A 17611-nucleotide genomic window follows, 5' to 3' on the forward strand; every position below is an offset into this window, starting at 1 on the left:
TTCTTAATTTTTTCCATTCTGATATCTGTCTAATGGTACTTTTCATTGTAGTTTTAATTTGCATGATTATTGTTAAGGCTGACAACCTTAGGGATTTGGATTTCCTCTTTTGTCAAGTTCCTGTTCTAGTCTTTTGCCCATTTTCCTAGTGAAATGATTCTTTTTTACTTTTGATAATGTAAAATGCTAGGATTTTGATGTTCATATGTGTGGCAAATATTTTTCCCACTTTGTGGCTTGTCTTTTCATTCTTATTAGGATTTTTGATAAATAAAACTTCTTAATTTTAATATGTTCATCAACTTTTTTTTTTGTAGTTGGTGCTTTTTGTATCTTGTTTTTAAAAATCCTTCTCTATCATGAATACATTGTCTATACTATTTTATAAAAGATGTATAGTTTTGCCTTTCACGCTTAGTACTTCAGCTTACTGAGGATTTTTGCATATCATGGGTTAGGATAAAGTCTGGTTAATTTTCTACATGGATAGCTAATCATCACTGCACTAAGCACTAATGATTGAAAAGTTCACCCTGAACGAATTGATCTGCTTTGCCCCTCAGTGTGTACTTCTGTACTTGGGATCCACTTTTGAGTTCTCTCTCCTTTTCCATTGGTATATTTGTCTGTTTGTGTGTCAGGAACAGAAAGTCTTAATTACATAGTTTTATGATACATCTTGATATTTGGTAGAAAAAGACTGTCTACCTTGTTCTTAGCTTCAAGAGTAGCTTGGCATTTGTTGGACCATTTACTTCTACATAAATTTTAGAATCAACTTTTCAAATTCATAAAATATTCTAGAATTTTGATTGACATTATACAGAACATATGAATTGATTTGGGGAAAATTGACAACTTTACAATAATCTACCAACCCACAAGCATAGTATATGAGTGTTACTCTCCATTTATTTAGGCCTTCTCTAATGTTTTTCAATAAGCTGCTATTATACCGGGGGTGCCAAAATAATGACACTGGTCAACATTGCTCAAGTAGTAATCAGAAGCTTCTGGATGCTGATGGTAACCACTTTGAGCACCTCTTGTAATTGCTGAAGTCAAATGCGACTTGTATTCGTCTTTTGTTATCGGTATATATTAAGTATTACAATTTTAATAGTTTTTTCCTTTCTTTCTTTTTTTTTTTTAGATTTTGTTTTTTATTGGGAAAAGGGTACAGGACTTTATTGGGGTACTTCCAGGACTTTTTTCCAAGTCAAGTTGTTGTCCTTTCAATCTTAGTTGTGGAGGGTGCCATTCAGCTTCAAGTTGTCCTTTCAGTCTTAGTTATGAAGGGCGCAGCTCAGCTCCAGGTCCAGTTGCCGTTGCTAGTTTCAGGTGGTACAGCTCACCATCCCTTGGGGGAGTCGAACCGGCAACCTTGTGGTTGAGAGGACGTGCTCCAACCAACTGAGACATCTGGGAGCTCAGCGGCAGCTCAAGGTGTTCAATCTTCGTTGCAGGGGGCGCTGCCCACCATCCCTTGCGGGACTCGAGGAATTGAACTGGCAACCTTGTGGTTGAGAGCCCACTGGCCCATGTGGGAATCGAACCAGCAGCCTTCAGAGTTAGGAGCATGGAGCTCTAACCGCCTGAGCCACCGAGCCGGCCCAGTTTTTTCCTTTCTTAAAATGTGTATACATTTTTTGTCACCCTCTGTATATTTATGTTTATTAATTAAATAGATGCAAAGGGTTAGGCCTCAGGTAGGAGAGCTTAGGAAAAATAAAATAGGCACAATATACTGATTTCCAGTCTGTTCATTCTTTTTTTCTCTGCTGTATTGGTCATGGATCTCAAAAAAAAAAATCCAATAGACTATAAAGAGATTTGTTATAAGGTATTGGCTTGCACAATTATGGAGGCTGAGAAGTCCCAGAATCTTCCATCTGCAACCTAGAAGCCCAGGAAAGCCGGTGGTGAAGTCCCAATCTTAGTGTGAAGGCCCGAGAATCAGGAGACCAATATCTGGGGCAGGAGAAGATGGATGTTCCAGTGCAAGCAGAGAAAGCATATTCACCCTACCTTGGCCATTTTGTTCTATGTGGGCCGGCAACAGATTCGGCGATACCCATCCGTATTGGTGAGGGCAATCTTCTTAATCAGTCTACTGATTCAGATGCTAATCTCTTCTGGAAACAACTTCATAGACATACCCAAAAATAAGTGTTTCACCAGCTATCTGGGCTTCTTAGCCCAGTCAAGTTGACACAAAATTGACCATCACACCAGCCTACATGCAGGCCGTTTGATGCCAATGAATACCACGAGGTCAGGTAAGTGAATGGCTCTGACTGTCTCCCTTCTGGAGCATCATCTATACCTGATTCTTTCAATTGTTGTAGGTCCCTTTCTTTACTGTGTATCTTTGTGAAAATTCCAAGAAAAAGTCCGCAATTTGCCCAGAGACCCTGTTCTGCTCCAATACACTTTATCTGTGTCAGCCCTGCTATCTCCTCAGATGGAGCCAAGATCCCATTCTCAGACTGTTTTTGCAAAGGGTTGCTGGATAGCAGCCTGTACATCAAACTCTTTTCCCTCAGCCTCCGTTTTTGTGGAAATTTATTTACTTCAATGTCCAGACAAATACTTGAGCTGAATTGAAAGGCAATTTCCCCAAGTGCTCTGTGCCTATAAAAATCTTTTTCTGTTAGAGATAATTTTTCTATTTTCTGAGCAGAATTACACAGCCGTTGCTTACCCTAAGGCCCACTTTTGTTGCCTCAGCATTCTCCGCAGAGCTGCTATCACCTCCTTGAGTCTGTAGAGGAGGGGATTCATCAAGGATGTGATCACACTGTATTGAATGGAGACCACTTGTTCCAACACTGAGCCAGAAGAGGGGTTGATGTACTTGAATAGAGCCATCCCATAGAACAAAAGCACCACAGTGAGGTGTGAGGAGCAGGTGGAGAAGGCTTTGCCTTGGCTCTCAGAGAAGCAAATGCTCAGAATGGCAGAAATGATTCTGGAGTAAGAAAAGAGTATCAGGGAAAGTGTCAGCAGCCCCAGAAATGCACTGGACCCTGACATAAGGAACGCATTGGCTATGGGATCAATACAAAACAGAGGGAAGAGAGAAGGCAGTTAAAAGCAGAAATGGGAGATGATGTTGGACCCACAGAAATGTAACTTGTGGATGAAAACATTAGTCAATAGTGACTTGGGTGAAACCCTATCACCCAAGCTTCACTGACCACTGCAGTACAAACAGGCCTGTTCATGTCCATGGTGTAGAGCAGAGGGTGGCAGAGAGCAGCATAGTGATCATAGGCCATGGCAGAGAGAAGACTGGCTTCAGCACACCCAGATAGAAGAAAAAAGAAACTCTGGGTGATGCAACCCCACAGTGAGATGCTGTTCTTCTGAAACAGAAAGTTCTGTAGCATTTTGGGCATGAGAACTGAGGAGAAGCAGATACCCAGGAAGGACAGGTATCTGCGGAAGAAATACATGGGGATGTGGAGGTGAGACTCCCCTCTGATCACCAGGATCATCACCAGATTCCCCATCAGGATCAGGAGAGAAACCTCCAGGAACAGCACAAAGAGCAGAGCTTGGATGTGGCAATGCAGACAGCCCAAAGGGAGGAACTCAGTGAAGAAAGTGAGACCATTTATGGTTGTTGATAAATTTCATTCCTAGAAATAAATCAACCATACTACAGAATCTGAGTAATTTCTAGTGATCACAATATCATCCCCATACCCTAAAACTTCTCAGGTAATACTTCTTTCAGCTTCAGAATAGAAAAGGAAAGCAGTTGAGTAATTCCAATTGTGACTACCATGGGTTGAATTATTGAAAATATGTTGAAGTCCTAATCCCCACTAACTCACAATGTGACTTTATTTGGAAATAGGGTCTTTGCAGATGTAGCAGTCAAGATGAGATGATACTGGAGTAGGGTGGGCTCTTAATCCTATATGACTGGTGTTCTTATAAGAGAGAGGAGAATACCATGTGAAGAAAGACACACAGAGGGAAGACATCTTTGTGACAACAAAGGCAGAGACTGGAATGATGCACCTGAAAGCCAAGAAATGCTAAGGATTGATAGCCATCACCAGAAGCTAAGAAGAAGCAAGGAAGGATTCTTCCCTATAGGTTTTGGGGGATCATGGCTTGCTAACACCTTGATTTCAGAGTTATAACCTCCAGAACTGTAAGACAATAAATTTCTATTGTTTTAAGACCCATTTTCTGGTACTTTGTTACATCAGCCCTAGGAAACAAATTCAGGGATTTTCAGAGTTTCTGCCCCTTTGGTCCTTCCCAGCAGGCCTCTTAATTTTGTCAGTGAATATAGCAGACATTTTGGAAACAAAATTGGATTATATGCTTTGACAATTAAGAGTATACTTATGAGAACAAACAAAGGATGCTTCAAATGAAATTGTTTTAGAAAATTTATTTGCAAGTCTTTTTATGTTTAGGTTTGGGTCTTAGAGCCAGGAACTATAGAATTTACCATCTTATCATAGGCATTTTAGTTTTGTATAAAGGGACTTGAATGATGCTATCAGAGGTTGAAAGAAGCTTTCCAAACATTTGAAGATCCCTTCAAGGGTACCTTATATCTCCAAACCCATACTAGCAAAGCTTGAAAAGTATTTGTGGGAATGGGTGGAAGTGCCTCAGGAAAGTTTGCTCTATCCTCAGGTCAATGATAATACTCAGCAAACTTCCAGAAAAAAAAAGGTGTAATGGGTGCTAAGTCCTTCAGATATGAAAACATATTATAAGTGTTGAAAATTTCAAGAAAATAGGTCAAGATGGCAGAGTAGGTAAATGCTGTACTTACTTCCTCTCATGACCATATCAAAATTACAACTAACTACAGAACAAACACCACTGAGAACTGCCTGAAGTCTAGCTGAACTGAAGCCCTACAACTAAGAACATACAGAAGAAGCCACTTCAAGACGGGTAGGAGGGGCTGAGACATGGAACAGGCTGGTCCCACACCCTGTGTGACCATTGAAAATTGGAAGGGATATCTCAGTTATGGAGGACACCTTCATCGGAGCAAGGGGTCCCAGCCCCACACCAGGCTCCCTGGCCCAGGATTTCAGTGCCAGGGAGAGAAGTCCCCATAACTTCTAGTTGTAAAAATCAGCTGACATTTTTACTGAGTGAGACAAAGGGCAGCTGCTGTCCTCCTAAAGGGCTTGCACAAAGACTTACTGAAAAACTCACTTACTCTGAGCTCCAGCTCTGGGGCAGCAGCTTGAAAGGCAACAGGGACATATGGGGAGGAACTGAATTGTCTGGCAAGGGTTGGAAGGGCAATTTTCTCCCAGACACAGGAGCTGGCAGAAAGCCAATGTTTCTTTGTTGAGCCCACCCCCTTCCCAGCCTAGGTTCAGGCAGTCACCATATCTGAGCATCCACCAACCTATTTAACACTGTTCGTTTGCCCCACCCTGGTGATTCTGAACCCTGTCCTACCCAACTTTCAGGCACAGCTAAACCACTCCCAGTGGCTTTTCTGTACAAACAACCTGCTTTGGCTTATGCTGAAAACTTTCCTAAAATATCTCAAAGGTTCACAAAATGCAAATAAGCAGCATCTGGCTTCATTGTCTCATACCTCTGGCTGAGCAGCCCTAAGCCTGGCACTAGTGACAGCCAGCCTAGGTTCATGGATTGGCCTCTCCAGCCACCTCCAAGCACAACTGGAGTCGCAGCCATCTGTGGTCTACTTTGTGGCTCATGTCAGGGGGCCCTGGGCAGGGTACAGCCTGCAGTTAAACTTGTCCTGAAGTGGGTCTCCTCCCCGGAGGCCCTGGGGCTGGCATGCTCAGTGGCCTGTATCAGATTGGCCAAAGCATCACCAAGCCTCCTCCAAGGATGACCCACCCAAAAGGAAGACTGAGCAGGCACCAGAGCCCTGTTAAAGTAAGTCCTGCTCTGTAGGTTCAGCCTCTACACAACAGCTCCTCCACTGTCGTCATAGCCAGTCCTCACGACTAGTGAGCCCAAGGGTGAATCCCTTCTATTGACGTGCAAACAGCAACCACGTCTCAGCAACAATAGGAGGGCACTCACAACCTGCACAAGGGATACACCTGGAGCACCCAGCTCTGGTCACCAGGGAGACAGCCCCACAGTATACCTACTATATAATGCCACTCTACTAAGACTGGGAGAATAGCAGCCCTACCTAATACATAGAAACAAACACAAGGAGGCAGCCAAAATGAAAAGACAAAGAAACATGTCCCAAAGAAAAGAATAAAACAAAGCTCCAAAAAAAGAGTTAAACAAAATGGGGTCAAGCAATCTACCAGATGACAAGTTCAAACCACTGGTTACAAGGATGCTCAGTGATCTCAGGGAGAACTTCAAAAAAGAGATAAGAAACATAAAAATAAGAGATGGGAAACATAAAAAAGAACCAGTCAGAAATAAAGAGTACAATAACTGAAACAAAGAATACGTTTGAGGGACTCAACAGTAGATTAGATAAAGCACAGGTTCGAATTAGCAATTTAGAAACAAGGTAGCAGAAAACACTCAATCAGAACAACCAAAAGAAAAAAGAATCCCCCCCCCAAAAAAAAAAAAATTCGGAGAGTTTAAGAGGCCTCTGGGATAACATCAAGCATACCAACATTCACATCATAGGGGTACCAGAAGGAAACGAGAAAAGAGAGAGAGAGAGTAAGGAATTGAAAACCTATTTGAAGGAATAATGATGGAAATTTTTTCTAATCTGGTGAAAGAAAGGGATATTCAACCCCAGGAAACACAGAGAGTCCCAAACAAGATGAACCCAAAGAGGCACATACCAAGACACATCATAATTAAAATGTCAACAGTTAAAGAGAAAGAGAGAATCTTAAAAGCATCAAGAAAAAAGCAGTCTGTTACTTTCAAGGGAGCTCCCATAAGACTATCAGCTGATTTCTCCACAGAAGCTTTGCAGATGGGATTGGCACAGAATATTCAAAGTGATAAAAAGCAAGGATCTACAACCAAGATTACTCTACCCAGCAATGCTATCATTTAGAATCAAAGGACAGATATAGAGCTTCCAGACAAGAGCTAAAGGAGTTCATCACCACCAAACCAATATAACAAAGAATCTTAGAGAGACTGCTTTAAGATAAAAATAGAAAAAAGATCAAAACATGAATAATAAAATGGCAGTAACTACATATCTATCAACTATTACTTTAAATGTAAATGGATTAAATACTCCAATCAAAAGTCCCAGGGTGGCTGAATGGATAAGAAAACAAGACACATACATATGCTGCCTACAAGGGACTCACTTCAGACAGAAAGACACACAGAGATGGAGTACAAAGAGATGGAAAAAGATATTTCATGAAAATGGAAACAACAGCAACAAAAAGCTGGGATAGCAAACTCACACCAGACAAAATAGACTTTAAAACAAAGGCTATAAAAAGAGACAAAGAAGGATCCAGTAATCCTATTTCTGGGAATTTATCTGAAGAAACTCAAAATGCTACTTCAAAAGGACAAGTGCATCCATATGTACATTGCAGCATTGTTTATAATGGCCAGGAAGTGGAGCCAGCCTGGGTGTCTGTCGATAAATGAATAGCTAAAGAGTAGGTGATACATATACACAATAGAATATTGCTCAGCCATGGAAGGGAATGGGTTCTTGCCATTTTCAGTGGCATGGATGGACATGGAGGGTATTGTGCTGAGTGGAGTATGTCAGACAGAGAAAGACAAAGTCATATGATCTTACTTATAAGTGGCATCTAAACAACAAAATTAACAAACAAATGAAACAGAAAAAACTCATAGATACAGAGAACATTTTGATGATTGCCAGATGGAAGGGGTATTGGGCGGTGGGTGAAAAAGTGGAAAGGATTAAGAAGTACAAATTGGTTATTACATAGTAGTCATGAGGATGTAAGTATAGCATAAGTAATATAGTCAATAATTTTGTATTAACTGTGTATGGTATCAGATGGGTACTAGATTTATTGGGGTGATAGATGGGAGGGTAGATTGGGGGCAGGGTGGAAAAGGTGAGGGGATAAAAAAAACGCAAATTGGTAGTTATAACACAAAATAGTCTTGGGGATGTAAAGTAAAGCTTAGGGAATATAGTCAATAATATGGTAATAACTGTGTATAGTGCCAGCTGGGTGCTAGACTAGTCAGGGGAATCATATCTTAAATTATATAAATGTCTAACCACTATGCTGTACACCTGAAATTAATATAAAATAATACTGAATGTCAAAAGAAATGAAAGCACAAGGATAGGTGAAGTTATACCAGCTGAACAAAAACAAACAGAAGGCATGTGGTTAAGATCTTAGTAACAGATAAAGTTGGATTGTTGGTAAAAATATTACTCCCATCAAAGAAGAGTGTTTTATATAATAGTGACTATTCTTTATGATAAAGAACTAATAATTGTAAGTAGTTCTCTTTCAAAAACAGGAAAAATTAACCTCCAAAATAATCAGAAGTACCAGAAATATACTGAAACAATTTAATAAAAGCAGATTTTAATTCAACTATTCAATTTATCCTAGACCCAGAGAAGAAAAAAATGAAGATATAGATGATCTTAGTAATAAAAGTTAATTATATATTTATGATTATATAACTCATAGAGTGTTTTTAGATGTACTATATATTTTATTTAGCTAGAAAAAAAACCTTAATAAATATTCCCAAAAAGAAAAAACATAGATGACATTTTGTCAAATGCAATAGGAGTAGTAAATCATCCTTGCCATCTGAAACAACTCTTATAAAAACTTGTGGCAAAGAGAAAATTGAAATCAAAATTTAAGAATATCTAACAAATGTTTTGAAAAGTTACATATCAATTATGATGGCATATTAGTAAGCAGATATAGGAAGAAAAATTTATAGCCTTAATTAGTTATCTTAATGATGAACAAAGAATAAAAATAAGTGAATTAAGTATTCACCTTAAAAGCTGCTTAAAAACAAACAAAATAAATTGAAGAAAGTAAAAGGAGAGTCAGTAAAAAGATAAGCTAAAATTAATTCAAAGAAACATCTGAATTAATAAATCCAAGAGTTTGTCTCATGAAGAAATTCTGATTAAAATAGATAAACCATTAACAACTCGAATTTTAAAAAAAAAGAGGGAGGGAAAAAAATCACTGAAATGAGAAATAATAATGTGTAAATAACCACAGATACAGGAAAAACAGAATCCATTACCAACTAATTACCATATAAATATCAGAAATATATTGTTAAAGATTCCTCTCCTCAGTAGAAATTCTTCCTCTTCTCCCATTGCCAAAAGCAGTAAGCCCAGGATATTTCATTGTGATTTCTACCAAATATTTAATGAAATTATAATCCTAACACTACATAAATTGTTCCATGGAATAGAAAAAGAAGAAAACTTTCAAGTTCTTCTTATAAAGTGAGTATACCATTGATATTAAAGCTCCATGAAATAGCTCAAAGAAAAAAAAGACAACTAACATTGATGTAAAAATCCTAAATAAAATATTAGCAAAGAAAGTATATCATGATATCAAAAAATGATAAACTGTGACCTAACGTTATTTTTGTGAGACTGCAAAGATAGTTCAATATGAGGAAATTTATTAATATCCTACAATAACAAAGAAACTGAAAATGATATAATCATTTCTGCAGATTCATTAAACATACATTTATCGAATGCTTACCATTTGCTATGCACTGTTCTCATTACTAAGAACACATTAGTGAACCAAATACCATGTTTCCCCAAAAATAAGACTGGATCGTATATTAATTTTTGCTCCAAAAGATGCATTGGGGCTTATGTTCAGGGGATGTCATCCTGAAAAATCATGCTAGGGCTTATTTTCCGGCTAGGTCTTATTTTGGGGCAAACATGGTAAATAAAAATCCCTGCATTTCTTTTTGTTTGGAGCAGTGGAAAGCTTCAGGCCTTGAGCTTAAAGACCATTTGACTTAATATAAAGCTTATACCACTACACCGTACTTTTTCAAAATAAGAATTATAAACTCCATCTTGAGCAGTGACATTAGTCCTCTATACTTTCTCCTCTACTTAACCACTACAACATCCAAGTACTCTTTCCAACACTCTCTGACATTTAAAGATGCTATTTATTTTATTAACGAAAACTGCCAATTTTGACATGGCCAAAATTTGGTTCCTATCTTATCACTCTTGTCAACCTCACTCCTTACCCACATCCCCAACTCCACCCCCGGTTAACCATACAGAACTATTTCATCAGATGTGTTCAGAATATCAGTCTTTTGAGAAACTGAATTTAGGATTAAAAAATGGGGAAAGGAACCTAATAGACATTTCTCCAAAAAAGACACACAAATGGCCAACATGTATATGAAAAGATACTCAATATCACTACTAATCAGGGAAATACAAATTAAAACCACAGTGCGATATGACCTCACACCTGTTAAACTGACTACTATTAAAAGGAAAAGGATAAGTATTAATGAAAATGTGAAGAAAAGGGACTCCTTGTGTATAGTTGGTAGGAATGTAAATTGGTGCAGCCACAGTGGAAAACAGGATAGAGGTTGCTCAAACAATTGAAAATAGAACTACCATATGATCCAGCAATTCCACTTCTGAGTATTTATCCAAAGAAACCAAAACCACTAACTTGAAAAGATATATGCACTCCCATGTTCATTGCAGCATTATTTACGAGGTGTGATAAAAAATATGGTGAATGTTTAAATAAATAAAAAATTACAGTAAAAGACACTTTGCCATTAATCCCCCTCAAAATACTCCCTTATTCATACAATAGCCAAGATATGGAAACAACCACAGTGTTCACTGATGGAAGACTGGGTAAAGAAAATATATATATTTAGTGGAATATTATTCAGCCGTAAAAAGGAATGAAATCTTGGCATTTGAGACAACATGGATGGGACTTGAGGGCATTATGCTAAATGAAATAAGCCAGAGAAAGACAAATACCATATGATCTCACTTATATATGGAATAAAGAAACAAAACCAAGTTCATAGATACAGAGCACAGATTGGTGTTTGCCAGAGGTGGGAGATGGGGTTTGGGCAAAATTGGTAAAGGTCAAAATGTACAAACTTCCAGTTATGAAATATGTAAGTCATGGAATGGCATGTACCGCATGGTGACTATAGCTAATAATACTGTATTGTATATTTGAAAGTTGCTAAGAGCATAGATCTTAAAAGTTCTGATCTCAAAAAATTTGTAACTATAGATACATGGTGACAGATGTTAACTGTGGTTATTAGTTCACAAAACATACAAATACTGAATAATTATGTTACACACCTGAAACTAACATAATGTTATATGTCAATTGAACCTCAATTAAAAAAAAGAAAACTAGAAAAAACACAGGAGAAAATCTCTGTGACCTTATGTCAGGCAAAGATTTCTCAGGATAGAAAAAGCAGGAAGTACATAACAGAAAAAAAAATGAATTAGACTTCATCAGAATTTTAAAGCACTTTAAAAGGCACTGTTAAAAGTACAAAAAGAAAAACCACAAATGAGAAAATATCTACAAAACAGATCTGAAAAAGACTGGTGTCCAAGATATATAAGAACTTAATTAAAATATCCAATTTAAAAATGAGCAGAAGTTGGGGGTTGGGGGGTGGGAGATGAAGGTAAGGGGGATCAAATATATGGTGATGGAAAGAACTGACTGGGTGATGAACACACAATGGGATTTATAGATGATGTAATACAGAATTGTACACCTGAAATCTATGTAATTTTACTAACAATTGTCGCCCCAATAAATTTAATAAAATAAAATAAAAAAATAAAAAAGAGCAGAAGTCTTAAACACTTCCTAAAAGAAAATACATGAATGACTACTAAATGTATGAAATAGTGTTCAACAAAATTAGTCATTAGGGAAATGCCAACTAAAATCACACAGATATTTCACTAAACAGACACAAAAATGAAAAAAAATTAAAAAACTGACCACATCAAAGGTTGGTGAGATATAGAGCAACCAGAATTAGCAAACACTGTTGATGGAACTATAGAATGATACGAATATAACCCCTTTGGAAAAATATCTGATGGTTTCTTATAAAACTTGTATCTACTTATGACCAAATAATTTCAATACTAGATATTCTCCAGAAGAAATGAAAACAATTATGCACAAAAAGGCTTTTACAAGAATGTTCATAGAAACTTTATTCATTATAGCCCCAGACTGGAAGCAGCTCAATAGAATGGATAAACAAATGGAGATGGATTCATAAAAGTATACACTCAACAATAAAAATATACAAATTACTGATACATGGAACAACACGATGAATCTCAAAATCATGATGAATGAAAAAAGTTTGACACAAAATCATGCATACTGTACAATTCTGTTTATATGATGTGTTGCAACAGGCAAGATTATAATGGAAAAAGCAGAACAATGGTTAACAAGTGGGTAAGTGGGGACAAAATTGACTGGAAAGGGACATGAGGTCGTTTTCTTGGATGGTAGTAATGCTCCATATCTAAATAGAAATTTGAGTTACATAGCCATAGAAGTTTGCATTTCTCAATATTCACTGACTGATACTTTTAATATTTCAGCATGTAGATTTTACCTCAAAAGAAGAGGAGAGGGTGTAGTCAAATTTTGAACTTTGACTAATAATATACATGTTGAAGTATTTAGAATGAAGTGCACTGATGTCTGTAACTTTTTGAAATGCACTAAAAAAAGGTAGATTGGTGAATAGATAGATGATAGGTAGTTGATAAGGCACATATACTAAAACATTAATAGTAAAATTTAGATGTGACTATATATATGTGCACTGTAGAACTCGTCCAACTTTGCTCTATGTTTGAAGTTTTTTATTTTCAAATTAAATGAATGCGGAAAATATTAGAATATTGTAAGTAACAAAATACCAATAAAATTTAAAACATGAAATGAATAACAGGCAAAAATTACAAATTACTAAAATTGATTTATGAACAAATATAAAACCTAAATACATCACTAACCATTCAAGGAATAAACTGGCAATCAAAATTTTTCTTCCACAATAACAAAAAGACAAGAAGTCTTCAAAATTTTATAGATGAGTTTTATAAAACCTTCAAGGAAAGGATAACTCTCATTTTTTATGCAACTATTTTAGGAAAATACAAGGATGAAATAAAGTATACTATTGATGCCAAGATCAGACGTCTAGCATAGGCAAATTTACATGGGAAAAAAATAGATGAGTGATTGCTTAGGGGGATGGTTTGGCCTGTGACTGCCCATGAGTTTGGGGTGATGAAAATGTTTTGAGATGGGGTTGTGATGATGGTTGCACAACTCTGGGAATGTGCTAGAGACCATTGCAGTATATGCTTTGAATAAGTAAATGTTATGATGTGTGAAACATAATCTCAATAAAGCTTTTAAAAAGAAAAGACCAGAGGAATGTAAGAATAAACTACACTATCTCACTTATGAACATAAAGAGGAAATTCTTAAATTAAATACTGATGAAAGTTAATTCCGTTTTCACTATTTCACCTAAGTAGGGTGATTCCAGGAATGCACCAATTCTTCAACACCAGAACAACTACTGATACAACTTATTATTTAAAAATTAAATAATAAAAACCATATGACTATCTCAATAAACTTATTTTTTATTGCGTGCTTATTATGTGACGGACACCATACATTAGTAGACAAAAGAGAAAAAGTTCTGGTCCACCATAGGAACAGAAAATATATTTGGTAAAATGTTATACCAATTCTTAGCAAAATATGGTTAGAAGACAACTTTTACAATAAGTCAAAGGTATTGATCAAAACCAGAACAAACATCATCTTTAATGCTGCAGCATGTGAAGCTTTCTCATTGATCCCAATAAAAAAACTTCTGTACTAAAGTCCTGGCTAGTGAATGAATTAAAAAATATGAAATATATAAAAATTGCCTAGAAAAATAAATTATTTCCCTTTATTTAAGATGAAATAATGAAAACATAATTTAAAAATCCAGTAGTCTCTATAAACAAGCCATTAGAACTAGGAAGATATTTCAACAAGATCAGTGTGCAAAATACCACAGCATCCCTATATACTAAAAATAGCCAAGTAGTAAATGTAATTGAATTTTTTACTCAAAATAGAAACCAAAACAAGAAAGTATCGTAATATATATAACAAAATTTGTGTGTGACTTTTATCAAAAGAAATTTCGCAGTGGCAACAGCAGAACAGTCTTCATGCATAAAACTCTTACTGAACCTTTGCACAGCCACCACCTTGCCAATCCATGGCCATACTGTTTGTGGCTCCATGAACCAGAAGTAGGCTCACCAGGAAGAAAGAGATGTGCATTCACGTGGTAGGCTATTCTACTCATGTAATTATTTCAAACTGCTTTAACAGTGGAGTCCCTCTGGTGAGACGCTATCCTAGATGTATTCTCATTTCTTTGCCCATAATTTCACATTCAAAATATATTTATTGTGGAACAAGCATGTTTGAAACTATTTTTATATTCTTTAAAGTGTTAGTGAAGTTGCCAAAAAATGTCCTTGATCTCTTTGAGTTTATATTCGCTGCTGGGGAGTGCAGCGTGAAGGGGATGATGACAGTTGAAGCTTGTAAATAAGCAAAAAAGGTAATTTAAAAAAAAAACACCACTAATTAATTTTTGACCATGATAGTTTTAATCTACACACCTCTTCCAAATCTCCTTCTCACTAATTCTCCAATTACGTTTTAAGATCTAAGGGACCTTTGCTGAAATTCTGTTGGTTTCTTTTTGCAGATGCCAAAGGCCCTGTGCAGCACTTGCTCTGCCATTGAGGCTCTCATGTTCTGCCATTGCTGCAGCATCATTAGGGCTAAGAGGCAGCACCACTTGTCTAGCAGTGTGCTGAGGAATGTCCTCTTGTCCTGAGGCCACCCACAGCTCTGGATGATTGGCCACTGGCGAAATGGTTTGAAGCGGGATAAACAAATGTGTTATTTGTAGTCTCTATTAGATATGCGTAGGTCCAACAAATAGTTTCAAATATTCTCATTGTATTTGGACGTCTACACCTGCAATTCCATTATATCTTGTAGGTCCTTTCCTTGCAAATACAGAATCTAATTCTGACTTAAGCAAAATAAAAAAAGAGAACTAAAATAATAAAGCATTAAAAAGGAAATTCATGAACTGTGTCTGGGGTAGCTCACAACATCAAGAGGAGAGTCAGTAGCTCCAGATGGTAAAGAAAATAGGATTTGGGGTAAGTTCTTTTGGTTGCAAATTCCACTCCCCACCACTCACTATTCAGAGTCAGTTTCCTCTTCTTAAAATAAGACAACTAAAGCATTCACCTAAAGCAGTTGTTGTGATATTTAAATGGGATGATGTATGTAAAGGGCTTAGCACAGAACCTGACATGATGCAAATATCTAATCATGTGCTCTTATTACAATTCATGTTGATAAATCTGCCTTGAATAGAATCCAGATAACACTAGTGATCTTATCAGCAGGGACACTGGCATAGCCTGTCAGACTGCTGCAAACAAATGGCTGACCTCTGCCTCTCTGAATCTCTCCTCAAGATTAAAATTCCTCCTTGAGTGAATGGCCTAACATTGGCAATATGCTCGTTCCAGAATCAGCCACTATGCAGAGAAGAAAGAGTAGAAAATGGACGGGGGAGGTGGAGAAGAAGGATTTGGGGACACCATGATTCACAGTCCCTTGGAACCATATTGAATGAGTGGAGTTCACCCACTAGAAGGATGGTAAAGAGCCTGAGCAGGCAATGACAATGTCTCCCATACGGTCTGTAATAAATGCAATGTTTCTGTAAGAAAAATTGCTAGACAAGGTTATTTACCCACCTTCCTCTGACGAGGACTGAACTTTGAATTTTTATTCCAAGAAAATTAACACTACCACTTCTTAAGTACTTTTTAAAAAAAGCTATAAGGTATCCGGCAGACCTGATATCAGAATTCTCCTTAATATCTGGGCACTACTTATTGCAATTCTACCTAGTTTTCTCTTCATTCTCATGTTGTATTCTGTTATTTGAAACACTAGAAACATTTTTGCAACATCCTTCTGACACCTGCCTTCACCTCCGTGTTCTTCAGGCTGTAGATGAGAGGATTCAGCATGGGAGTGACCACACTGTACTGTACAGAGAAGACGGCTTCCAGGGGAGAGCCTGAGGGTGGCATGAGATAGCGGAGAAGACCTGAGCCATAGAAGAAGCAAACTGCTATGACATGGGAGAAGCAGGTGGAAAAGGCCTTGCTTCTGCCTGTGGTGGAGTTGATGGCCAGGATGGTGGACAAAATGCGAACATAGGAAAAAAATATCATAAGGAAATTACCAAAGAAATGCAAGAAGCTGGAACAGAGCAGGGCCGTGAAACTTGCAGTCACGTCAGAGCAGGACAAAGGGTAGAGAGAGGGCAGCTCGCAGCTGAAGTGGTGGATAGTTTGAGCCTCGCAGAAGTCTAAGCTGAGAGCCACAAGGATATTGATGAGACCATCCAGAAAAGCCAAACCCCAAGAGGCCCACACCAGCCCCATGCACCGCTGTCTGTTCATCACCTGGCTGTAGAGCAGGGGAGAGCTGATGGCAACGTAGCGGTCATAGGCCATCGCGGTGAGTAGGCAGGATTCAGTGCCCCCAGTGGCAAACACAAAGAAGACCTGAGCCATGCAGCCCTCCACTGAGATGGTTTTCTTCTCGGACAGGAGGTTCTCCAACAGCTTGGGCACAGTGACCGAGGAGTGGCAGAGATCCAGGAAGGACAACTGTCCCAGGAAAAAGAACATGGGGATGTGAAGACGGGAATCAACCCTGATCACCAGCAGCAGCGTCAGGTTCCCCATCAGGGTCAGGAGGTAAATAACAAGGAACAGCACAAAGAGCAGGGCCTGGACCTGGGGGTCAGCAGACAGCCCGAGGAGGATGAACTCAGAGACAACACTGTGGTTTCCCATTGCCGGCAAGATTTCCTCGGGAATGGCAGAAACGAATTGGGTGGAGCCTCTTCTTACGTCTAACAAATATCCCAGCGTCTTAATCTTCTACTTCCACAAAGTTTCATACTTCCTCAAAAACGTGTGTTTCTAAATGACAAATTTCCTAAATCCCTAGATTTCCTAAAACCTGTAACAATATTTCCTCAGGCTCGTTAGGAGCCTGATAACTCCCTGTCCACCTTTATTGTTCTTTCCTTAATGTCTTAGACTTTATTTGTTATTGTTGTTTTATTATTCAATCTACCAGTGGATGCTTGTAAATGTAGATAATAATCGAGGAGAGAGAGAATTATGCAGGATGAGTAAGATAAACCTCAGAAATGGCGTCTCCGAGAGCAGCAGGGTTTCAGAGCATAAGCGGCGCGTGGCCTTAGATGAGAGCAGGTTTAGTTCATGGCATCAAACAAGCACGAAGTCAGCAGATTTGGTGTCAGAAAGGATGCAGTTCTCGTCTAATGGTTTTTATTTTTAAACAAATATTTAAATGAGATCATTAATGGAAAGTGAAGAGGGGTAGTGGCTGGACATTTACAAGAGTGAGCAGAAAGGGACTTAGTTAGAGAGAAAGTAGCACAG

General features: G+C 37.9%; 1 protein-coding gene across 1 annotated transcript; it reads right to left on the reverse strand.

The window, feature by feature from the left end:
* Positions 1-16075: 16075 nt before the first annotated feature.
* Positions 16076-16993, reverse strand: LOC109456208 (olfactory receptor 8S1-like). The gene has a single exon (XM_019748353.3). The coding sequence runs from the start codon at positions 16991-16993 to the stop codon at positions 16076-16078; it is 918 nt and encodes a 305-aa protein (XP_019603912.3).
* Between the last annotated feature and the right edge of the window lie 618 nt (positions 16994-17611).

This window comes from Rhinolophus sinicus, chromosome 1 (assembly GCF_057876585.1).
Source record: "Rhinolophus sinicus isolate RSI-liver-muscle chromosome 1, RSI-T2T, whole genome shotgun sequence".
Taxonomy (NCBI): domain Eukaryota; kingdom Metazoa; phylum Chordata; class Mammalia; order Chiroptera; family Rhinolophidae; genus Rhinolophus; species Rhinolophus sinicus.

Excerpts from the sequence above, each read along its gene's own strand:
- LOC109456208 (XM_019748353.3), bottom strand. The coding sequence starts at position 16,993 with ATGGGAAACCACAGTGTTGTCTCTGAGTTCATCCTCCTCGGGCTGTCT.